This window comes from Pipistrellus hanaki (genome assembly GCF_964339955.1).
Source record: "Pipistrellus hanaki genome assembly, chromosome: 5".
Taxonomy (NCBI): Eukaryota; Metazoa; Chordata; class Mammalia; order Chiroptera; family Vespertilionidae; genus Pipistrellus; species Pipistrellus hanaki.
The window spans coordinates 49,037,794-49,063,098 of NC_140507.1; the positions used below are offsets into that span (position 1 = coordinate 49,037,794).

At 42.3% G+C, this 25,305-nt stretch overlaps 1 protein-coding gene across 5 annotated transcripts in view; it reads right to left on the bottom strand.

Moving 5' to 3' along the window:
* NR3C2 (nuclear receptor subfamily 3 group C member 2) overlaps window positions 1–25,305 on the bottom strand; it is a 285,459-nt gene that overhangs the window by 78,059 nt on the left and 182,095 nt on the right. For all 5 annotated transcript variants that reach the window (XM_084884898.1, XM_084884899.1, XM_084884901.1 and 2 more), the window contains exon 4: window positions 5,184–5,300. In XM_084884898.1, the coding sequence (XP_084741024.1) occupies window positions 5,184–5,300 (117 nt within the window). The remainder of the gene's footprint in view (window positions 1–5,183; window positions 5,301–25,305) is intronic.

A 25,305-nucleotide genomic window follows, 5' to 3' on the forward strand; every position in this document is an offset into this window, starting at 1 on the left:
TTTTAAGTTGAAAATTTTGTATGGCCTGGGAATGATATTATAAATATCCAGATGGCCCTTGGTAGGAAAAATGTTCCCCACCCTTGCTGAAAGGCTCCCAGTAAACCGAGTAAAAGTGGTTGCTGGGATTAAGGAAAGCTGCAGGTATGTGATGGAAGTACACTGGAACCAGAATTAGGATTATCATGCGGTTTTGAAGTCTACATTTTTTAAAGCTACAGGAAGCAAGATTTTAATATTTTAGAATCTTCATTAAAGAAATGTAAAAATGGATTTCTTAGAATAGTGAAAAATGAGACATGGGGAGGTGCTTTGAAAAAAATGGAAAGGTGATTGAATTAAAGTCCTTTATAAATTTTTTTTTAAATTAAGTATAGTTAGTATACAATATTACATTAGTTTCAGGTATACGATATAGTGATTCCACATTTATATACTTAACAGTGCAGTAAGTCCAGCAATTATCCTGTCACCATAACGACAATGCATTTTTCAGGTCTCTAGTGATAGGATCTTGAATTCCAAGTTTCTTATCTGTAAAATGGGAGGCCTGGAGCAGGAAAAACACCTTTAAGATCTCTCTAAATCCTATGGGCAAAGTGCAGACAAGCCGGAAACACACTAAAGAACTCATTTTTGATCTGAGGGCCACTTAGCTTTCAGGCTGAGCTTTATATTTTTTAGGAGAATCTTTGAAAGACACGACTAGATCATGCTCTTCAGGACAGGCATGTAACAATAAAGTGGCTCCTTCCTTTGGAGAAGGGGGTAAATGCTCCTGCATATAGAACCAGGACTTTTTTTAGATCTCCTAATAGGGGCTGTGGTTAAGAATGGCAGGCCCAGCTTGGGGCCAGAAAAGCTCTTATTTTCCTTTCCATTTCTCTGTTGACATGCTCACATCTCCTGCTATATTTTCCTTTCTATGTGGCCTAAAGCTCAGCAGGATTTTTGAAGAAAAAGAAGAGTACTTGTGGTGGGAGGGAGGGAGGGCATCTAGACAAAAGGGAAGAGGCCCGTTTATGGCTTTATTCTCTGAGGAATACAAACGGATCGCCCTTGCTCTGCCTCCACTTCCTAAAGGAGAGCCTGCTTTGGGAGCATGGGCAGGGTTACACTCTAACCAGCTGGCAGCAAAGGGCAAATAGCATTTTAAAGTGCTGGGTACCCTGAAGTCTTCAGAAGGGTGTGGCTAATCCTGCTCTGGGAGCCCCAGTATGTGGGTGGTCATCTGCCTTCCCCCGCCACCCCCCCACCTGCCGAGGTGGCAGGGAAGAGGGCTGGATGAGAAGGGACTGGCCAGCTCTGCTTTGCTGGGAAAGCTGGGGTGATCGTGTAACATGTCTGAAGAGGTTTTAATTATTTATTTATTTATTTTTTAATTTTAAAAATCACTTTGCATTAAAAGGTTAACCATTGCATTAAAAAAATGTAATACAATGGCTAACATTTCCTTTGGCCTAACTGGAAACTAAAAGAGAGACTTCAGAATAAGGGATAAAGGAAAAAGAAAGTTACAACGTATGTTATTGCAACTGGATAATTAGTAAAAGTTAATTATTTAATCCGTGAACCAGAAGTGGTTAAATTATAACTTGACCGTAAAGAAAATACTACTTTCATAAATATTAATTTCCACTCTGTCCGTTTTGACTCACTAATTTAAATGACCTCAGGTACTCAAAGCGAGCTTTCTCTCTATTAAAATGGTTTACTAAAACCCACCAAACATAACCCACATGTACAGAAACCAAGAACAGGCCATGTGGTACTGTATCACATCTGATCAGACCTCTCTTACAATCAGTGTGGAGACCAGTTCGTAGATAACCTGGGCTGTGTATGTGTGAAAGGCTCATCTGCAGAGAGCGGGCCTGTGGTATGCAGCAGTGACGGGGGGGGGGGGGGGGGGTGCGCTTTGGCGTGGGAGCGGAGATTTGGGTTCTGGCTCTGCTACTCCTTGGTTTGTGGCCTTGGGCCAACTCTGGAACCTCTCGGTGCCTCCACGAGCCCCCTCTGACACGGACAGATGAATAGGATGTATGGCGCAGTGTTGCTGGGAAGCTTAAGAGGCATGACACACACAAAGGGCTTAGCAGTGCGCTCAGAGCATGGCAGCCGTCAAAAATACCAGCTACTCATTCGTTTATGCAACAGTTAGCTACTGAACAGCCACTGTATGCCAGGCACTCTCTCAGGCACTGGAGATAAAGCACTGGACAAAACCGATAAAAAGCCCTCTCCTGGTGGAATGTATATTCTAGAGAAAAAGAATATCCAACAATGAAATGCTGCTTATACGTATCCTATCTAATAAAAGCCTAATATGCAAATAGTCCCCTCAATGGGGAGTTCCACCAGTTCAACTGCTCGCTAATGATATGTGCTGACCACCAGGGGGCGACCTAGATCATGGCATAAGGGCTTCAGCAAAGCAGCATAAGTGAAGGCACTGCTGACCCCTACGGGCCCTGATGAGAGTGTGACCCCAGCAGGATAGTGGAGCAGGTGAGCAGGCAGTGCCAGGCCAAGGCAAATATGAGCGGTGGCCTGATTGTGTATCGCCTGCAGACAGTGACCAGTGGTTGGCAGGTCCTGATCACTTGATCAGGGCCGGGCCCTGGGCTAGGATGGGGAACTGGGGGTGGGTGGCGGCAACCAACCTCCCTCCGCACCTGGGCGGGAGCTGCGACCTTTCACGGCTATCTGGGGGTGGGGATGATGGGAACGGAGGTGTGGTGAGAATTCAGGTATTCTTGGAGCTTGCCCTCACTCCCCCTGCTACCCTCCCCCGGGATGCCAGGACTCAGGTGGCCTCTTCTGGGTGAGCCAGGCTATAGCAGCCAGCGAGGCTGGCGGAGAGAGAGCCACTGCCCGCCTGGCTTCTGTGCAGTGCCGCTGGGTGGCCCAGAGGCCCAGGTTGCGCCCTGGCCCATGGTGTCCGGCCGTGCTCACCACATCTCCACGTGGAGACTGGAGTGCCATGACTCTGTCAGAGGGGGGCATGCTAGGGCCCAGGGACCCAGGTGCTTCCCAGGATCCAGAGGTCAGGTAGGACCTGCCCTTTCACCCCATACACTTGTGCTTCGATTGCCAGCCAAGCCTAGGGTCCGCACCCGAGTGTGAATTTCATGCACTGAGCCTCTTGTTTACAAGAATTGTTAAACCAGTGGGTCTCAATGCCACCAAGGGGACATTCAGTCAGGTTTGGAGACATTTTTTATTGTTACCACTGGCATCTAATATGTAGAAACCAGGGGTGCTGACAAACACCTACACTGCACAGGACAGCTCCCCACAACAAACACTTCCCGGCCAAAAACGTCAGCAGCGTAGAGGCTGAGAAACCCTGTTCTCAAGGTTATGTATTGACTTAGTTCATCCTTAAGACAACCGTATGAGACAGGAATTATAAGTATTTTCTTATAGTCACCAATAGTAGCTTCATTTTATAGAGAATAATTAATGGTAGTGTATATATACCTTTCACGTCAATAGGTTACATAATATTTGTAGAGTTATATAAAATTATATGCAGATGTTTTAAAAATACCTTCCTAGTGTATATGTGTGTGTTTAAATACAGATGTTAGACTGACAAACTTGATTTAGAGTTCCTTTTGCAACCGGTGGCTGTACAATTGTGCCATTCAGATCGTAAAGTATTAACCTCTTCTGGTCCCCACTCACCTGCCCCAGAAGGCCATCTTTTGTGCCACACCTGCGGTGATTTGGGTATTACAAGAAGAGAGCTGTGTGGTATACCAGAAACACCAGACCAGGTGCCCACCGGTCCACCATCCAGCTTCAGCACCTTACTGGCTGGGCATGTTTGGACAAGTCACTCAACTTCCCTACACACATGAGGTTTACCATCACCACAGCACGGGGCAATACTGTCTTCCGCAAACTGTGTGAAAGTGCTATGGAAATTGCAATGGGCATTACCATCGCCTCTCACACCACCGATGTGATCGATGCAAATGGTAGCTGAGGAAACACAGAAACCTGCTAACTTGCCTGAGGTTACATGGTTAGAAAATGGTAGAACATGGGTTCCCAAGCAGGCATTCTGCCTCTTAACTGGCCTGGGCCTCTCTGGACCAGCCACCATTTGCAATGATATTTGACTTGCCATTACTGGTGATTTCTTCGATTCTTTTCTTTATAGCTTATGCGTTTATTAGATGCTTAGAAAGGTCTTCTCTACTTGGAGAATATATATTTTTAAAATCCATGTTTTCTTTTAGTAATTCTATAGTTATATTTCAAAGTTCAAATCTTTGAAATACCCAGAATTTATTTTGGTGGATAGTAAGAGTTTAGATTCAACTTTGTTTTCCAGATGGCTTCCCAGTTGTCACGATAACTTCTGTTGAATAGTCTACCCTTTCCCCACTGATCTGAAATGCTACTTTATTATACACAAAATTTGGATCTATTTCTTGACTTTCTGTTGATTTGACAATCAGTAAACAAATACACAGCCTATTTTAATTACTGTAGCAGTATCAAATGTTTAACAATTTGTGAGAGCTAGTTGACCTCATTATTTTTATTTTCCAGAATTTTTCTGGCTGTCCTTTAGAAACTTAGAATCATCAATTAATATTTCTGCTAGGATTGTGTTATAAATTAATTTAGGGAAAACTGATACCATTATATGCTGCATAATATCCATGAACGTGTGCACTTTTATGTTTGGTTCAAATCTTTGCCCTCCTCCCCACCTTTGTTTGGTGAGCTCCTATAACATTTTAAAGTTTTGCTCATATAAGTCTTCCTTTATTACATTTCCTCCAGGATTTAGGAATGCATTCCTATCTGGCTAATGTTATCACATGTATGTGTTATTTAAAGCAGATGTGGTAACAAAAACTGTTAGCTACAATGCTATATAAAGTGTCATTCATTTTTGTTTTGGTTATGCACCCTGTTCTTGAAACCTTGGCAAACTCAGGTTTGAAAACATCACTAGAACCAAGGCCACATGACGTACTTCTTTTTAACTCCTGTTAAGACATGCTTTTCTCCAAAAATGTTTCGCATGAATATAGAACTTGTTAGAGTTTTGGAAATCTTTGCTCTATGTCAGATCATCTTAAATTTTGGGAGTACATAGAGTCTAGGGATATTATATTACAAACTAACAATTTTTACTGAACTGCAAACACAAAACTTACCTCCCAAATTCATTCCGGCTTGAAGACATTTCTGAAGTCTGCAGGCAGGACAATTCTTCCGTCGAATCTTATCAATGATGCAATCATTTCTTCCGGCACATAAATAGTTATGTTGCCCTGCATAAAATAAAATTTAAAAAGCAATTGTTAAAATAAAGATTATTATACTGATATAAATTACTAACATGCATCCTCAGAATATAAAATTTCCTCTTTCCTTCGTTGACATCTCCTTTTCAAAGAAGCAAGAAGGGAAACAGGATGTATGGGTAATACAGGCACAGGGATGGTCAGCTGAACACAGCTGAGATTTTGGATTACAGATGATCAGATTAACGCTACATTTGTTCGTTTCCAGCAGGTCTTCGTTCGTAGAAGGATAGCGGCTCTCCCCCACTGTTTAAATATTTTGATAGCCACATGCAGCTTTCAGGAGATGTGCACATTACATGCAGGGATCACAACAGCACTGATCTGAATGAGGGTCCTGCCACAGCTGTGTAATCTGCCATGCCTACAGACTGTTTACAAATGTGATTTCAACCAGAAAACTTTCAAATTACACAGTAATTACTGCACATGTTTAACTTCCATTCTGCAGATGAAGCTGGAACCAAAACAGTCACAGGTGGGAATATGTTTAGAGAGTGGCATCTACTGGCAACAGGTAAACTTGTAGCCTAGCTCTATCCCTCATTTATTTACTCAAAAAATATCTACAAAACACCCAGTAGGTACCAGACACTAATAGAAACACTAGGGATACAATAATTAATATGACAGATATCCCTGATCTCATTAACTTTCACTCAATTGTGGGGAGAAAGACAACAGATGAGGAAATTAGGTAAAATGTACAAATGTACAGTAATGCACTCTAGAGAAAAAGAGAAGGGAATGGGCATATAACACAATGCAGGTATGGGAGGGCACGGGAGGATGTTGACAGTTTAGAGACAGTGCATGCGGGGGGAGGGTGGTGGCGCTCACTAGAAGATGATTTTAAAAGAGAGGTCAGAAGGAAATGAAGGTGCTGTGTGGATACACCTGGCAGCGGGAAAAGCAAAAGAGGTGGGGGCAGGGGTGGGGTGGCTGCTTGGCATGTTTAACAACAGCCAAGTGGGAAAGAGGAGAAAGAATGAGTGGAAACAAGAGGAGACGAGGAGAAATAGCAAAGTGAGTCAGCTCATGTAGGGCCTTTTAGGTCACACTGGACTTTGACTTTTACCCTGAGATAGGAAGCCACTAGCGTAGAGGGCTCTAAGCAGGGAAATGACCTGATAGTTTACATCTGATCCTCTTGTTGCTGTGTTGGGCACTGACTGTAGTGGGCTAGGGACGGGAGTAGGGAAGGAGGCTATAATCCAAGGGTGGGTCAGTGGGGTAGCAGAGACCATGGTGAGAAGTGGTCAGGGTGTAGAAGCATTTGAAACTCAAAAGCTATTAGACTTTGCTGATAGACTAGGCAGGGGTCTTCAAACTTTGCCAGATCACGGTCCCTCAGAGAGCTGGAGGGCCGGACTATATGAACTACTAATTCCTACTGTAACACCTCGGCTGCGCTCACTGCCCAAAAAACCTGGCGGGCAGGATCAGACTCCTCTGCAGGCCGCATGTGGCCCGCGGGCCATAGTTTGAAGACCCCTGGACTAGAGAAAAAGCGTAGTTACAGAGGCATCAAGATGCTTGGGCTGAACAATTAAGAAAATGGAAATGCTGCAAATCAAAATGCAGGAGACAGGAGGAGCATGAGTTTTACAGGTAACTGTCAAGTTTGAGAGGCCCGAGAGGTATCTAAGTACTGGTGTCAAATTGGCAGTGAGATTCCATAAGTCTGGAGTTAGGGAGAGGTCTGGGTTGGAGATGGAATCAGCTTGTGGCCATTATTTTTTTAAAAAATATATATTTTATTGAATTTTTACAGAGAGGAAGGGAAGGGGATAGAGAATTAGAAACATCGATAAGAGAGAAACATCGATCAGCTGCCTCCTGCACACACCCCACTGGAGATAAGCCCGAAACCAAGGTACATGCCCTTGATCTGAATCGAACCTGGGACCCTTGAGTCCGCAGGCAGTCACTGAGCTAAACTGGTGAGGACATTGTGGCCATTATTTTAAGCCGGGGTGGGAAACCTCTTTTCTGCCAAAGGCCATGAGGATATGTATCACATCATTTTCAGACTGTGCAAAATTATCAGCTTAAAAATTAGCCTGCTATGTTTGGTCAAACATTTAACTAACTCACTCTTAATGCCTTTGCAGGGCCAGACCAAATGATTGTTTTGTGGGCTTTATATGGCACGAGGGCTGGTCGTTCCCCACCCCTGAATAAGCCATGAGATTGAATGAGATCATACGGAGAGTGGGCAAGTCTGGGAAGAGAAGGGTCTGAGGACTGAGGCCAGGGTCCCTGCAAACATGGAAACAGGAGTCTAGGGAGTGAACAGGCTTGAAAGCACTCCCTTCAGCCTAGTGCCATCACGCTCCCTTGGTTGAGAATTCTACTCAATAAAAACAATGTGCGTTCCTTAATGCAATTAAAGTAATTTAATCCAGAGCACATTCTCAGCAAGACATTGGCAAATATTATTAATAATAATAAAATGCTATCAACAGCATAGGACAGTGGTTGGCAAACTCATTAGTCAACAGAGCCAAATATCAACAGTACAATGATTGAAATTTCTTTTGAGAGCCAAATCTTTTAAACTTAAACTTCTTCTAACGCCACTTCTTCCAAATAGATTCGCCCAGACTGTGGTATTTTGTGGAAGAGCCACAGACAAGGGGCCAAAGAGCCACATGTGGCTCGTGAGCCGTAGTTTGCGGACCACTGGCATAGGGAAATCTATTAAAGTGAAGAAATGAAACTCCACCATTATAATAATCTAATGACTTAATTTAAAAATGAAGACTCTAAGTGAATAGGTGAGGTGCAGATAATTACACAAAGGAAATCAAGAGGTAAAACCTGTGGGAGGACATTCAATAATTTAATGTATGTGTGGTTGGAATTCCAAAAGGAAATGAGAACATAGGTGAGAAAAAATATGTGAAGGTTTCCAAATTTGAATAAAACCTCCACTCAAAAATCCAGAAAGTTTAGCTCCAAAAGATAAATACCAAAAAAAAAAAAAAAAAAAAAAAAAAAAAAAAAAAAAAAACAATCAAAAACAAAACACACCACAAATAAAAAATATAAAATAACCCATTATGGCAAAAAATAGTGAAATTGCTAAAAAAAAAAAAACAAACATTAAAAGACTTAAAAGCAGCCGAAGCAAAAACAGAAACAAAAAACATTACATAAAAGGGAACAAGAATATGAGTAATAACTGATTTAATCAAGTAAAACTACAAAACATATATCTTTAAAGACCACTAAGTCAGAATAACCGATGAAAACATTTATCAAAATGAAGGTGGAATAAAGACAATTTAGGATAAATAAAGCTAAGGAAACTCATTGTGTGCAGAATCACCTTATATGAAATGAAAAAGGAAGTTCATGCAGAAGGAAACCAGTTAGAAGCTGAGATGTACCAAGGGTCCTGCTTGGCATTCTGACCCTGGCTTAAGCTGCCCCTGCCTTTCTCAGAACCCTCTGCTGCTTCTCTGCAAATCCTCAGAGCTCTTTTCCTTGATGTGTATGTGGAGAAGGGACTGAAAGGTATACTACTGGAGATGAGGCAGAAATGATTTGTACACATGAATCTTTTGTGACCCTCTTAGGAGCCAGAAGGCCTTGGGTGGGTTTGTGTCTATATGCAATACACCGCATGAATGTGTAAATTCTGTATATCATACATGTATTTAACTTATCGGTAACCATGTGTTCCTTCTTTCAGCATTATGCACTAGCAACTATCTGCCAGGCAGGATTCTGCTTGTACCATATCTCTACTTCCTCATTGGCTCACAGACAGATTCTGCATGGTGTCCAGCAGAGCGTCAGAGTTCCCAGCGATGGGTGCTCAGCACTTCTGTACTAAAGTTTCATTTTAAATGGATATTTTGGAATCTTCACATCATATCCCATTTACTTTAAGCTTTGATTTCTCTCCATGTTGTGGACAGGTGCACTTTTTTTTTTCCCTTTGGAGAATCCATTACTGTGCTTGCTACCAGCTAGTTAGAACTTTCTCTAAATTTTTATGAGAGAAACTAATTATAATCCATTTGAAAACTTTAGGACATTTGCATTTCCCCTGTAAGTTTTTGATTTATTTAGTTTCCAACTTTTTGTACAGATCCTTGAGTATTGGTATTATTTACACTGATAAAATAGGTTCTGAGTTTTTGGACTTAGGGGTGGGGGAGTCACTGGATCACATTCTTAGCCAACCGCATGGACAGGGCAGAAAACATAAGCAAAGCTCGGATCAGAGGCATCGGATACAGTAATGTTGCACCATTATTTTTACTGGTGCTTTTATTACCGATATTTTATCTGTATTATTATTGGTGTGAAAGATAATGAATTCTGTGACTTACTTTTTTAAAATATATTTTCATTGATTTCAGAGAGAGAAAAGGAGTGGGAGAGAGAGATAGAAACATCAATGATGAGAATCATCCATGGGTTGTCTCCCACACACCTTCCCCCACCCCCCAATGGGGATTGAACCCGAAACCCAGGCATGTGCCTTGACCGGAAATCAAACTGTGACCTCTAGGTTCATGGGTGGATGCTCAACCCCTGAGCCAGGCCTTATTTTTCACAGAACAGAAAAATTCCAAAGATCTATCACTTTGCATAGTTGGATCTCTATTCACATATACAGACATACAGGTCAGTCCTGCATCCCACACACCATGCTCAGAGACATCCTATAGCTGAGGCTGGGCAGCCCAGATGAAGGTCAGCCCGAGGTGGAGGCAGCACTGAGCACATCTTCCTAATAACTCTTTATGTTTTACCTCAGGAAGGAGTCCTATCCTTGAATTTCTGTGGCGCCACTAATTTCATATTCAGTGATATATACAGATATGCACACGTCCTTCAAGCAATGTTCTGCACCCCTAATTATCTGGAAAAATCCGCTCTTTTTAAAAAATCTCACCTGGGAGCTAAGTCATAAGCATGGCTGATAATGAGGGTGGCCACCTTTCATCAAGGAAAATACTGAAGTTTTCAGGTAAAATTACATATGGAAAGAAACAGGTTCTAGAAACCCTAAAACTGGGATGAACACCTATAAACAACTTTTAGAATCTTGAAAGAAAGGAGCAGGCAGGCATTAACCAGGTAGGACGTTAAAGTGATTCTAGACTAATTGGAATGTGTCAAATTCTACGTTTTGACTTACTGAGACACTCTGGGAGCACAGCCCTTTATATATCAGGGGGGAAGGGTAGGCTAACTGGAGGGAATAAGAATGGACGTTGGCCCCTGTTCGGCACCTTGGGTCCTTCCCTGTCTCCCCCAAAGGAACTGTGCCTGGGGCCTCAGACAGGGCTTCCAGAGGAGACCACTTCTGTCCCGCACCCCACTGATGCTTCCTCCACAGATGGACACCATATTTTAGGCATCTCCCCGCACACCCCTCCAACCTCCCCTGCTACCTCCACTCCCTTTCCTCAGAGGGCCTTGCTGAGCAGGTCCGAGAAGAATCAATCTGACCCGATTGCCTCCTCGGTCCCCTCTTCCTGGCAGAGGAAGACTCTCTTGGGGGCAGATGCAGTCTCCAGTCTTGAGGAGCCTCTACCTTAAGCATCTAATTCTAGAGCTTAAGGAGCAGGCCCCCACCTGTTTTGCTCTTACCACTCAGCCATGTCCTTTAACTTAGTCACCCACCCCAAAGTTGATATTTTATCGTCCACCAGCCACTGCAATGTTTTGTTTTCCAGCACGATCAGAACCTGGTGGGGAGGTGATAGGTCACAGGTGCCTTGGAGGTGGAGAGAGAGCCTAGAGCTCCAGAGTCCCTGCCACTCTACAATGGGGACAGATACTAGGTGAGCTCCCAAGCCTGGATCCAGAGACAAGGAACCTGTGGTCCCCTCCGCCCCGGTCATGGGACGTCTCTCCCCGGTTCCTGACGCCCCAGGTCTGCCGCTGTGGGAGGGCAGGGAACCCAGAGGGGGTGGTCACTGTGGGAACAGAGCTGCGAGAGTTAAGACTTATTTCAAACTCTGCTCTGTTGTTGTTTTCCCTTTAAAAACACAAGCTGTCAAGTAATTTCAGAATCTTGTTTTCCTTTAAAACCTTATTTTCATGCTTACCATGTTATGTGACATGTAATTTTATTTTTTATTCCCCCCCCCCCCCCCCCCGCATTTAACCCAAAATCTTTATTTTAATCGCCTTCTTCAGGCCATAGAGATGCATGAGGATCCTTCCAGCACTTTTTGTCTGTATCCCATATTTGACCTCTGGCACTGCTTTCTGATTTTTCGTGTTGAGGATCCTTCTTCCCATGGGATAAAGAGCACCTTAGAATATAGGGCAGGAATCTGTGCTAGATTCTTGGCAAGTTCATTGGAACTGACCTTACTTGATTGAAATGCATAGGGAGGAATGAGTTTGGTGAGACCGAGCCATTCTCCTGAATCAGAGCTAACCTAGTGACCTTTCTGTTCTTTAATTACTCAGCGTGTCCGTTTCCCCAAATGTACGCAAGGATACTCACACCCAGGGACAAACAAAAAAACAGTCTCTAGGATAAAGACAGAAAACAAACCACAAGCTGTCCTCTTTGCGAATTGATATTCATTTCTGTTTCCCATCACTCGCAGTATGCAGAACGAGGGGGACACACTGCGTGAGCTCTAAGGCGCCGTCCGGTTCTAACACAAATCACAACCCCCTGTGATTGGTGGCTATCACTTATCATGTCCACCCACTATCGCCTATTTTTGTAAGTAGTTGAGCATGAATCTCTAAGAGAATTTAACTAAAAGAGACCATGACTTATAAGATAGTTGAATGTGTATGATATAGTGCTCAATAATGTGTTATATGCCCAAAGAATGAGACCGATTCCTGGTGGTGGTGTTACTTTTCATGAAAACATGGGGGTTCTGCACTTTAGCAGGAAACCAAACTTTGGAAGAGTCCTCTTCACTTAACTTCCCCCAATGGACACTCAAGAACAACCAGACTTTATGCACAATGTAAGTTTCCCTTCTTCGAAAAATGCACTCATTTTCAGAAAGGCAATGTCACCAGATTGCTCTCCAAATTAACTTGTTTAAATCTCTCATTTTTAAAGATCCATTTGTTGTCCTGCTGGAGGATTTTTTTTTTTTTCCTTCAAGCAGTTGACAACTGCCCAGCAACAGCAGCCTGTGTTTGCAGTCACTATTTTGGGCTACATCACATGTCACTTACATAACCTTGTTTAACTGCTCTTGAACCAGTTTGAACAACCTGGGAAACAGATTAGGGCAGTCCCAGCAAATTCCTGCACTGCAGATTCTGATGGGTGATTTTCCCTCCCCCCTCCCCATCTTATAATGTTGCAGGGTGAGTAAGAGGGTGTCCAACGAGAACTGGTTATTCATTGTCAGAGCAAGCTAAAATAATTAACTTCCTTTGCTCGGTCTGAACCGGTCCAGTCCGCCCATAATAAACCCGTATGAACAGGGCTCCCCTGCTGCTGGGGTTTATGCGTGAGCCCGGATTAACATGCTTTCAAGTGCCGGGGGGAAACTCACTGGAGAAGTAAGTATAGGTTGTCTTTGCCACCTTGAAACACAGATCTTTTGTAGTTCCGTTTTCAGGATTCTAAGATTTTAATTTTCCCCCTGTGGTGTTTCAAGAGTTCTTCCCATGTGGGTAAGCACAAAGTTCCCAGATAAACATTTCTTCTCACTGGGAACGGTGTTGCTCTTTTATGTAAGAAAATATGTAACTTCTAATTATCACGATGCAAGCTTTAGGTGCTCTGCACATTTTAGTGAAAGATAATAAAAGAAAATATTACATGACAAAAGCCAAGCGCCTGCCGTAAGCTTTTAACCTTGAGAAACATTGATTAGGATGTGAATAAGAAAAGACAAGCAAGTTATCAGCAAGGAACAAGGAACATTTTTTCAGGAGGAGTGACTGGCGTCCCACACACATTCAATAGTAGGAATTTAACAGAGTTGCACTTCACTATGCGAAAACATCTGTTATCTAGATAAACTAATAAGTTATTCAGGGCAGTGGGTAGGGAAGTAACATTTGTTGAATTCCTGTTATGTGACAGGTGTTTTACCAATCACAGAGTTTAATCTTTAATTTAAAAATCCTATGGGGGTAGACCACGTAAGATAGGACATATTATCCCCGTTTTGTCAATAAAGGCACATGCAGGTTCCATTATGTGGCCAGCATGGCTGGGATGTGTACATGGATTGGTTTCATTACAGTACCTCCTTTTTGTATGGCTCCATGCACATTAAAAAGGTATCTTTAAGAACCTTTGCAGTAAAACATTTAGACTACTGAGTAACTTCAACACGGAAATATCACTAACCACTGTGACACATGGAAGAGGAAACTGCATGAGGTGAGGCAAACCTACAAGCTCAGCCTCAGCTAAAATATACACAGATGGCAGACTCATATACCCCCTAAGCCACCACTCTCTACTCTATCCAAAATGTACTTACTTCTACACCCCAGACCTCGAAGCAGAGGTGTGCACAGCCCTGCGGAATTGAAAATGCCTGTGTGTCGGGCCCTGAATGATCACATTTCATTCATTTTTGCCCAACCGGCAAATCCACCAAGATCTCAACAGCAGAAATGAGGCATTGACAGACACAGGGACTCTTGTTCAGCCACTGGCCTCACACTGTTTATTATGATTTGAAGGTCTCCACACAGCTCAGTGGGCCTTTTGTGCCACCTCAGGCACAGCCTGGTGTCCAAGCACCAGAGCTCTCAGCCTAGATAAGAGCTGCACCGCTGCCAGAGGATGACTGCATCATACACGTCTAGCGACAATCTGCACTTCTGCCAGAAAAATAGTGTGTAACCATTTGATACTAGAGGCCCAGTGCACAAAATTAGTGCATGGGTACAGTCCCTAGGCCTGGCCTGCGATCAAGGCCATGTTCCCTGGCTGCCCGCAGCCAGTCCTACCCCGACACTACTATCACCTTCTGTTCACATTTGCCATCTTGATCGGAGCCTGTTGGCTGGAGAAAGGAACCAAGAGGGGGTCAGTGTGCCTCATGGTGACTGGTCCAGTGGTCATTCTGGTTGTTCTGCCCTAGGGTCAATTTGCATATTACCCTTTTATTATATAGGATGAAGACGTTTGCTCATACACACACATATGAAATTATAGACTAGTTTGAGTGCTATTAAAAAAGATCTCCCTCCCTCATCCTCTAGCCACCCAGTTCCCCTCCCCAAAGTGTCTCTCTGAGACACTTGTTTTTCTTTAACTACAGTAAATATATTCTGTTTGTTAAGTTCGGCCCTATCAATGCAATATGTCTGTTCTTTTACTAATTAATTCAACAAATAATAATTAAGTGGCTATTACATGCCAGTTACTGTGATCAGCACAAGAGCTGAGACATGAATGAGACCGATTCCTATCCTTCATGGCCCTGCATAGTCTAGTGTGGGAGACAGGGGTCTATGCAGATAGAATCCCGGGACAAGAATAGCACAAGGGGCAGGCACACGGGAGAAGACCGGATCGCTCCGCAGTCAGAAAAATCTTCCTAGAAGAAACAATGTCCGGCCAGCTTCTTGAGGAGTGGTTGTTGATGGAAAGGGAATCAGAGGACTTTTCTTACTAGAGAAAGAACAAACTACAGAAGGAATGTTATTCCAAGGGTACCATCTATTTATTTAGAGATGCATGAGCTCAGTGCGTGCGCCCAGAGCATAAGGAGTGTATGTGGAGGCAGCACAAGTAAGACTGTGAGACCTGCTATGCCATGCTCCATAGTTTGGACATGAGTGTTAGGCAAAGGGGAAGCCAGTCCAGGGCTGACTGGTGTTCCAGGAAGTTCACTCTGGCACCTCAGAGGAAGGTATCCTGGAATCATGCTCAGAACTCAGATGACTCTTTCGAAAGCAGGTGGTTTGGAAGGACAATTTCCCATCAGTCAACCTCCTTTCTGCTACTCCCTAGCCCCCAATGTGTTTTTTCCATATCGTCATTGCTTCATCAGCCACTCATTATCCAAGTGAGAATGGCTAAAACCACTCATTTCTTTTTGGTCCTCCTTTGTCATATTTCACACCTTTTTGATTTTATAACAAAGTTGTTGACTTCTGCCTCTTGGGCCCCATCAATGCCTCAAAGAAGCAGATAATGGGTATGCTTGAGATAAAAATGGCAGCCTTGGAGTTACCCACTGAGCTTGCCAAAGCAGAGTAAATATTTTTCTTTTTTAACATTCTAAATAGGCCAGTCCCCTTTGTCCAATTATTTCCAATAAAAATGACTCACAATATTAGAATGCTTGAACCAAAATTCTTGTACTCATGAGGGAAAAATGGTACAAGATGTAAGTCTGTGTACTCTAGAACTTGGAGTTGAAGATTGGAATCAGATGAGCGAGGGAGGAGGAGAGAGGAACTGTGGGAAATCATTGTATGAAGTAAGACAAGCTGTCAGCTGAGAATGAGAAGGGAGGGGTGGATGAGGGACCAGATCCTAAGTTGTCCAGAGCAGCCCTGGGAATGTGACACAGTACGACATGGAAGTGAAGAAGACTGACACGTGTTAAGTACAGACTATGCTATAAGCTACTAGGCTGGGAAAGTTATATTATGATCATATTTAACGTTTTTGATGACCTCTTTGAAAGGTACTATTATTACCATCCTACTCTGGCCAAGGAAATGAGCAGCTGTCCATGGTGCTTCCCACAGCGGGTGGCGACGCAAAAATTTGAACCCAGGTCTCACAAAAGCCCACGTTCACTTGACAAGTCACTCAGAAGCCATCCTGCCATCCCAACATGCACATAAAGATTGCATTCCAGCTTTCTAAACAAGCTTTGTAATTACACATTTTAACCTTGTACATTTGACCATTTGACTACTAGTAAATAGTTAAAATCAAAGCATTTCCCATTTAGAAAATAGCTTAGACCTTATTTACAGCTGAAACTCAGTACAAGAAAAGTTCCAATGTAGTTCACAATGTCCTAATGGGCTTTGGGCAGGACACATGTGGGATCCACCCAGACTCGGTCACTTATCTGCTATGGAAAGCTGAGCAAGCCATTTAACTTTGTATCTTCTCATCCATAAAGTGAGGGTAAAAAAAAAAAATTATCTCACAGGGCATTATGAAGAATAAAAGCAATAGTCTGTTCAAAAAGCCTCGCAAGGTCCCTGGAACACAACTGGTGTTCCACCAACCTTCTGCCCTTCCCCAGAAACAGCCCTGTGCCGGGAGCATCCCACCTGGCTCCCACCTGGTCTCACCATTCCCTCACTGCACCAGCTGGGCTTAGCCAGCCTCATGAAGCTTCAGTGCCCCCATCTGTAAACAGGGGCAGTGTTTGGCCCTGCCCAGCCCAGTCTTGACTTTGAACAGCAAGGATCTTGTCCCTGTTCCAAATCTTGGAATCCTGTGTAACTCACTTTTCAGCTAATTGTGCTTTTACTAAGGTTTGCTTTCTCTTAACTGGGCTCATGCCTCATTCCTGTGTCCCATTGCCTGTATTGTAGCTTGTAGAGTATTCCCCGTTCTTATACAAACAGATTCCCCACACCCTGGCTCCCAAGACTGGGGCTTTGACACCTGCCATTCTGGAGAGGCAACGTGTCTCCTCCTGCACCAAACACTCTCATGGTGTCCTGCCCAGATCACATGGGCTTCTCACTCTGCCTTCTGAATTATACCTTCTGCTGGAACCTGGGTCCATGGTCCAGTTTCTGATCCACCTTGGGGACCAGGGCTGGTTTCCTATCCCAGGCCTTTCCAGTTGGTCCCATCATTGCATTCATTAATTTCCAAAGACATACGGTATTTCCTTTCTCTGATTCCTGTCACTATTTCTCTTACACAAAAGAGCTAAGATGCATATAAAAAAATAATAACATTGAGTTCATTTGCAACTATGTTATGCTTTTTTTTCTCTCTCAAAACCAAGAGCTGGTCATGAGAAACATACAAAAACTGCTTTATTTGATCACTAAGAAAACATATAGATTTACAAACGGATTGCCTATCATTGCAGTCATCTGTAAAGGAGAGAGACACACACATTCTTTCCAGTGTTTTATGTAACTGGAATGTGCCAGCTGACTTGTGGCTCATTTGGAAAATCTAAGCAGGCCTGTGGTGGTTGATCAAAGCCCTCATCTGTCTGGGCCCTTCCCTGCTCCTCCAGGTCTCCCACCTTCAGGACTCATCTTAAGGCTAGAAGTTCCTAGAATGTTCCAGCCCTTCCTTGTTCCTACTCCATAATCCATGATGCCTCCTGATTTTGCTCAAAGCTGCACAGTGTTATCCTCTTGGACAAGAGTTTCCCTACTGGTTCCCAGATCACAAAGTCAGCAAAGCCAGGTCCTCTGTTCTGCACCCTCCCCTTGTGGAGGAGTGTCTGGAGGCTCAACTTCAAGAGGATGGTCCCTTTTTGCTAACAAAAAATGAAGGTGCGCAGACGGAAGTCTGCATTAGTGTGATGCCTTGCTAACTCTGAAATTTTAATATCCTCTCCAGTGGGGTATGCACCCAGCCCCAAGCATTATAGCAAGGTACTCTGCTTCCTCGTTTGTCAGCGTTTCTATGCAAACTCCTCATGGGGAAAAAGAAGTGCAGCTTGAGGCAGGGCTGGCCTTGGTTTTGGTCCCCCATCTCGGTTGCTTTCCCAAGCACCTGTCTGACATTGCTGGTGTGCCTTTATTAGTCCCCATCCTTTGTCCCTATAATCTATGGTTTAAGCTCTAAAAACCATGGGCATAGCTCCAACATGCCAACTGTTTACCTGGATTCTCATTTTTATGCCCTGGTCCATCTGTTACATGATCTCTGAGGCCTCATGCCAACCACTTGCCTGAACTGAGGTTGAGGATTACTATGCCTCTTTGACTCTTGACCTTATTCCAATTTGTCCTAGGGTATGTCATAAGTACAGTACTGTACCATGAAAATGAAGGAACCCTGAGATATAACAGTGCAAAGCAATCACAATGTGGATTTTAAGCCTTTTCTAACCACAAGTACTGATAAATTATTACTTTCATATGTTGAGCTTTTTCATATATAAGTTCCTCCGTAAATCACTAACTTGTTGGTCATTCTGGTGAAGTCACAGCCTTTCCATATCCCTTTTCTTAACTATAAATGCAGAGATGGAGTTGGATGATCTCTAGTGCATCTATCTCTCTATGTCTTTGTTTCTATGGTCTTAAGAGGAACAGTGAAGGAAAAGATATAAAGTCACCACGAGAAAGATTAGGAAGTAAATAGGGCAATGCAGACTTACCCTGTCTCCTGTGTACTGGCAAAGCTGTACTAAGAGCAAACTACTAAAGACAGGAGAGCAAGCTGTAATCACTGTCCTTACCTGACAAAGAGTCTTGGAATTGCAAATCAATTAAGAGAATTAAAAAGCAGTCACCAAGGCCTTTGATGAGAAAAGTAGTCAGAGATAAGGAAAATTACTTTTTTGAAAATACTTCTAAGCAAAGTACCCTAGGAGATAAAAACCTAAGAAAAGAAAGATTGTGTACATATGTGTATAGATATGTATTCATACACATATTTTAAATAATTGCAACAGTGTTGAAAGTTAGCAAGCAATCACATTACTATCAAAGTCATGCTCGCAAAACAAATCTAGAATTGTTCCTTAGGTGTTTCAAGATTAAAAAAATAAAAGCAGAATTGAGAGTTTCACTCCTCCTTTTTCCTGCTCACTGCAGGCCTAGAAGTTTTTAAGGAGGTCATTTGTGTATTTATCTTTATGCTGTAATTATAAAATTGACTAAATGTGGTGGGCAACATCTAGAAGCTACATTTTAAGCCCCCAAACCCTGAGATTATTACACTTGATAAGCTGTGGCTTCACTGGGAGAATATTAATGAGGTGCTCTGTGGCTAACACCTTAGATCAAGTTACATGAGATAATGTGCCTGTAGGAAGCAGGAGGATGATAAACAAACTGCAGCTTGTAGGCCAAAAATAGCCTAGTTTTTCCCAGCTCTGAATTCCATCTGTCAAAATGAGGTGGATGGCATTCACCAGATAGCAGCAGTGCACAGATAACTGAACGGATTCAATCTTCTGGGGGACTTCGTTTTGTTATTCATAACAACTAACCATCAATTAATGAGACTGTTTATATCATGAAGGCTTGGCCATTATCATCAGCCTATGCTTCCTCCCTTCTAGAGACTCAAGTCAGAGCACTTTCACATCCTCTCTACATGTGGAGGCCCCTCTCTAAGACCCTGACTACATATCAACTTTCCTGAAACTTTCACTGGCCTTGAACAATAGATCTCCTGTGTCTGAAACACCTTCTGAAACATCCAACCTACACTGGCTGAGAACTGTTACGAGCTGGGCCCCATAGCACTATCATCTCAATGAAGATGTGCAAGAATACCAGAAGCTATTAAAATTACTCCCACTCTATTGCCCTGCCAAATTCTTACCAGCAATTAGTATCGCTTCCTTCCCTTTGTAAGGCAGGGTGTCCGGGTGTCATTTCTTCCTATCTATATCAGAACACCTGCAAGGCAGGGAGCAGGTCTTATGCATCCGCAGAGCCCTATGGTGCGTAGGATACGGCAAGTGTTAAACATCCAAAGGTAGGGCAGTTACACCCTTCCTCTGAGGAGTAAGAACTACAGTGTCCCAGTTAGCAACAGCCTAGGGCCTGGGGCAGGAACGCCTTAGTCTCAGAGGACGCACCAGCCTGTGCTGTGAGCTGCCACTTCCTCCCACGGATCTTAGGGCCCAGGCTGGTAGAATAGTAGGAGTTAATGTTTGAAACCTTCCCTCCAGAGAGTCATCAGTCATCCTATCACTATACAGTATGCAAATATATGCAGGGGGCCAAGAAAAGACCTAACAATGAGTGAGTCCGTTTGAAAAAAATGAACATTTAAATAAAAAATACATTTTGACTATTTTTAGTCATGTGCAACAAGAGAATTCTCATTGAATCATAGTTTAATCCTGTGATACAAAATGATTTGTGATAAAAACAAACATACTTTCTAACTGCCTAGTTTCTGTCCCTTTATAAAACCTGCTGTGTGATGGTATGTGTTGACTGAGCCTACAATGGGGTATAAGAAAAGTATTTGCTCATAGGAGTTCACAAAACTATGCACAATGGTGGTGAAAAGTGCTGAGTGCACTTTAAGGTATAAAGTGCTAGGATGACTATTTTTAAGAAGGTAAGAGATAAATGTGGACCAGAATGTGAAGAAAAGGGGACCCTCATATACTGTTGGTGGGAATATAAACTACTACGGCTATTATGGAAAACAGAATAGTGGTTCCTCAATAAATTAAAAATATTACCACTGAATGATCCAGAAATCCTGCTCCTAGGCATATATCCAAAGGAAATGATATAATTATCTCCAAGAGATATCTGCACTCCCATGTTCGTTGCAGCAATATTTACAAGCCAATGTGTGGCAACACTCTAAGTATCTGTCAACAGATGAATGGATAAGCAAATGTGATACATGTGTGTATATATCAGCTACCTTGACACACACGCAGAGTGATATTATTCAGCTACACAATTCTTACCTTTTGTGATAGTTTGGATGAACCCAGAGGGCATTATGCTAAGTAAAATAAGCCAGACAGGGAAAGACAAATACTACATGGTATCACTTACATATGAAATGACAACATCAAAAAAAAGTTGAATCATAGAAACAGAGAGAAGAATGGTGGTTTTTAGGGGATGGGTGATGAGGGAAACAGGGCGAAGGTGGGGCAAGGGTACAAACTTGCAGTTTCAATATGAATAAGGCCCGACGATCTAATGGTGGCTATACTGCATCGTACAATGACACTACTGTATTGTACAATGCTAAGAGAGCAGAACTGAAAAAAAAAAAACAACAAAAAGGGATGATGGATGTGTTAATTTGATTGTGGAGATCCTTTCACAGTGTATACATGTATCAAACCACCATGTTGTATATTTTAAATATACTAAAATTTTTGTCAATTACATTTCATTAATGTTGAAAAATGTTATGAGGAGAAAATTAATGGGGGAAGGAAGGGAGACAGCAAGTGATCAGGGAGACTTGAGAAAGAGGTCATCTTTCACCTGGGCCTTAAAGGAGAAATGCAATTTCTACAAGATGAGAAGGAAGAGGGAAGGACATTGATGGTTTCTGTCAGCCAAGGCCGTCCCTCTCTAGGTCACAGCTGCCTCGACAATGCCCCACAGCACACGCAGTGCCTTCTGCATAGGACTCACGACAAATCACTTAAGTGTAAACTCCAATGAAGTCATGGAATATGAAAATCAATATAATATAGATATAAAAATATTAATAAGACAATTATTGCTAAACTAAGGAAAAGTAGAAATCATAAGACTTGATTCTAATGCCCAAGGAATGTCGATCACAAGGTGAGAGAAACTGACCCCTAAAACTTATGGAACTCTTCTGTAGGTTTGGATTCACATGATAACTTACTAAAGAGAACCAGCTTTCCATTTTAATATTTAATATTTATAGTACTCTGAACTCAATAAATTTATCCCATATGAAATTAAAGCTGAGCATTTTTATGCAACAAAGGATATGGTCTTTCACACGTACTCAACCTTTAAGTCAATACAATCTAATAGCTTAAGGAAAAAAGACATTAGATTTCAGAGAGCCATTCTGCCTAAAAACACTCTAAATTATTTAAATTGAATTCTGATTAAAGCTAAAATAAAATCTTATTCAATAGGGCATGCAAGGTTCTTAGAACTTTTGCAAATAAGATCTTTGTAATCTGATTCTGTTTCATCCAGTAAAGCCATATAATGAATATGTCATGACGCTGCAGTCCCAATGGCTGTCTGTGGAATACTTTGCAACTTGCCCTTGAACTCTAGAAAGACACGGAGAATGGTGCAAACCATTCTCCTTGATGTCTGACTACTAGGTACTACCTGGAATCATTGAATTGAAATTTCTATTTCTTACAGAGGAAAACAGAGGGTTTCTTGAGTCTTTACTTTAGAAAATTCTATAATTTTACAGCTGGAGGGAAATAGTTCCTTCCTACTTAGGATTGAAACCAAGGCCACGGAGATAACAGAGAGGTGCTAGACTAAAAAATCATGAGACCTGGATTTGAAATCAAACTTGTCCACAATGCTCCTCAACTTAAGGGGTTACATTCCAATAAACCCACTGTAAGTTGAAAATATCATATAGGTACAGCATAAGGGATATAATAAAAATAACATTGTAATGCCAATGTATGTTGCCAGGTGGGTACTGGAAATATTGGGGGAAACACTTTGTAAAGTATATGATTGTTTAGTTAGTATGCTAAATACCTGAAACTAATAAAAATAATATTGAATATAAGCTATAATTAAAAATTAAAAATATCATTAAGTTGAAATGCATTTACTAAACTTAACCTACTAAACGTCATAGCTTAGCTAAAACATGCTCACAACACGTACATTAGCCCATAGTTGGGCAAAATCATTTTAGTGCTGTTACCCATTATCACAAGAGGTAAATATGTTAGCCTGGGGGGAAAAAAATCAAAATTCAAAATTTGAAGTATGGTTTCTACTGAATACACATCACTTTTGCACCATCATTAAATCAGCCACTAGCTGAAGTCACTAGCTGTGTGAACTGGAGCAAGTCACTTTACTGCTTCTGGGTCAGTTCCTTTATCTGTACAATTGTAAAAATATAAACTATCTTGCTAAATTACTGTAAAGAACAGAAAAAGGACATATTTAAGGTGCCAAGTACAATGCTTAGCAGAATGGGTATGCAAGCAGCTCAGCTTTAATATGGATAGTAAAACTGAGTGTTGAGTCAAGCAAGATCTTCTGCACGTCATCACATTTTATTGTCTTAGTTGTTTTTATTTGCTCTGTTGTAAAAAGTATACAGAAAAATTATTCAACAATAATTTGGGTAGTTGTTTTCAACCCTAGAAACAAAACAAAACAGAAAGATTTCCCAAATCATGGTTTAGGTCTAAAAAGGAATGCCTTGGGCTCTGTGAGCATAATTCAGCATTTCAGGTGGACAACTGAAAGTGGCCATAATGAAAGAACCAGGGAAGAGAAGATTCTACTGAAGGGCTACCTGGGCCCCCTCTAGAAAAAGTGAGGCCCACTGAGCTGCAGGAGGCTGGGTGGGAGATAATGGAATGAAGCCACGGGAGAAGCAAGCAGGCCCTGGCTCTGGGAGCGAGCAGCTGCTCCAGCTGCTGGTTGGGGCTTGCCAACTGCTGGCATCAGGCATGTGGGGCGGAGGTGCTGCCAGATCCTCCGCTGCTGAAGGAGAGGCGGGGCGTCCATGTTTTACAGGAAATTTGATTTTTGAATGCTGGCAACTAATTCACCCTCCCCCCCCCAAACAAAACACCTCAACAAGCTGGGTTGCAATAAGGAAAATCAGTCTAAGACCCTTCAAAGGACAAGGGCACATCCAACCTTCAACATCTCATGGGGGATTAGAATGAGGAGCGAACTCCTCACCACGCATGGCTGGGCAGGAACTTGGCCTTCTAAATTGGGACTTTTTATTTTTATGCTACAAATTCACAACAAATCCTGGAAATTGGCACCAGGGTAGATAATATGAACCTGGTTCAGGGTATGAGAGTACAAAACGGGGCGTTAGAATCCAGGCATGTCCCTGAATTTCGTTACCCTCATGTCCTTGGGATTCAGTGCTGTACGCCTCCGGTGTTTCATAGAGTATCGGGAAAAACATTCAAATCGACTGAGCTCTCTGGAAAACCATTCCAGTTCACTAAGCTGCAAATGTTATTAAATGCCCTTGAGGTGTTTAGCCGAGAACTGCTGTGTGCGGGTGGTGACTGTGCCCTGCAAGCTGACGGACGCTGACCCGGGCCTTTCTTCTGCGAAGCAAATGCTACGGATAAACAATACAAAAAGGTGGAGTAATTTATTAACTCTAGTCCCAGCAATGCCACCCGTGACTAAAGATGTGCATTTGTAGCATCAGGATTAAAACAGCTATTGGATTTGTGCTTCCTTTGACATATCCTGGAAAATAACACTGGGCATCAGAAAAACTTCTAAGAATGTCAAGGTGAAAAGGCTTCCTCATTCTTTGGCCCATTTGGAAAAGGGTATGATTAACCTGCTGGGCTCTGAGCTTTGTAACGATGAAGCACAGAGCTAGATAAACTTTCTGTAAAGGGACCAAATTATAAATATTTCAGGTTTTACAGGACAGTCTGTGTTACAACTATTTGACTGTTTCATTATAGTGTGAGAGCAACCACAGAAAATATGTAAGTGAATGTGCATGATTGTGTTCCAATAAAACCCGACATACTCTCCTAGGCCAGGTAGCTCAGTTGGTTAGAGCCGTGGTTGGCAAATTGCGGCTGGCGAGCCACATGTGGCTCTTCCACAAAATATCACAGCCTGGGTGAGTCTATTTTGAAGAAGGGGTGTTAGAAAAAGTTTAGTAAGTTTTAAAAATTTGGCTCTTAAAAGAAATTTCAATTGTGTACTATTGATATTTGGCTCTATTGTCTAATGAGTTTGCCCACCACTGAGTTAGAGCATTGTTCTGATATGTCAAGGCTGCAGGTTCAATCCCTGGTTAGGGCACATATAGGAATCAATCAATGGATACATAAATAAGTGGAACAGCAAATCAATGTATCTCTCTCTTTCTGTCCCCATTCATCTTTCTCTCTAAAAATCAATAAAAACTTTATAGACTCTGAAATGTGAATTTTGTATATTTTTTTAATTATCACAAAATATTATTTATCTGTTGATCCAACTTACCTTCTCCCCCTCGCCTCCCTCCCATTTCATTCTTGGCTCACAGACCATATAAAAACATTCAGGCCAAAACTGGTTTGGCTCAGTGGGATAGAGCATCAGCAGACTGAAAGGTCCCAGGTTCGATTCTGGTCAAGGGCATGTACCTTGGTTGCAGGCACATCCCCAGTAGGGCATGTGCAAGAGGCAGCTGATC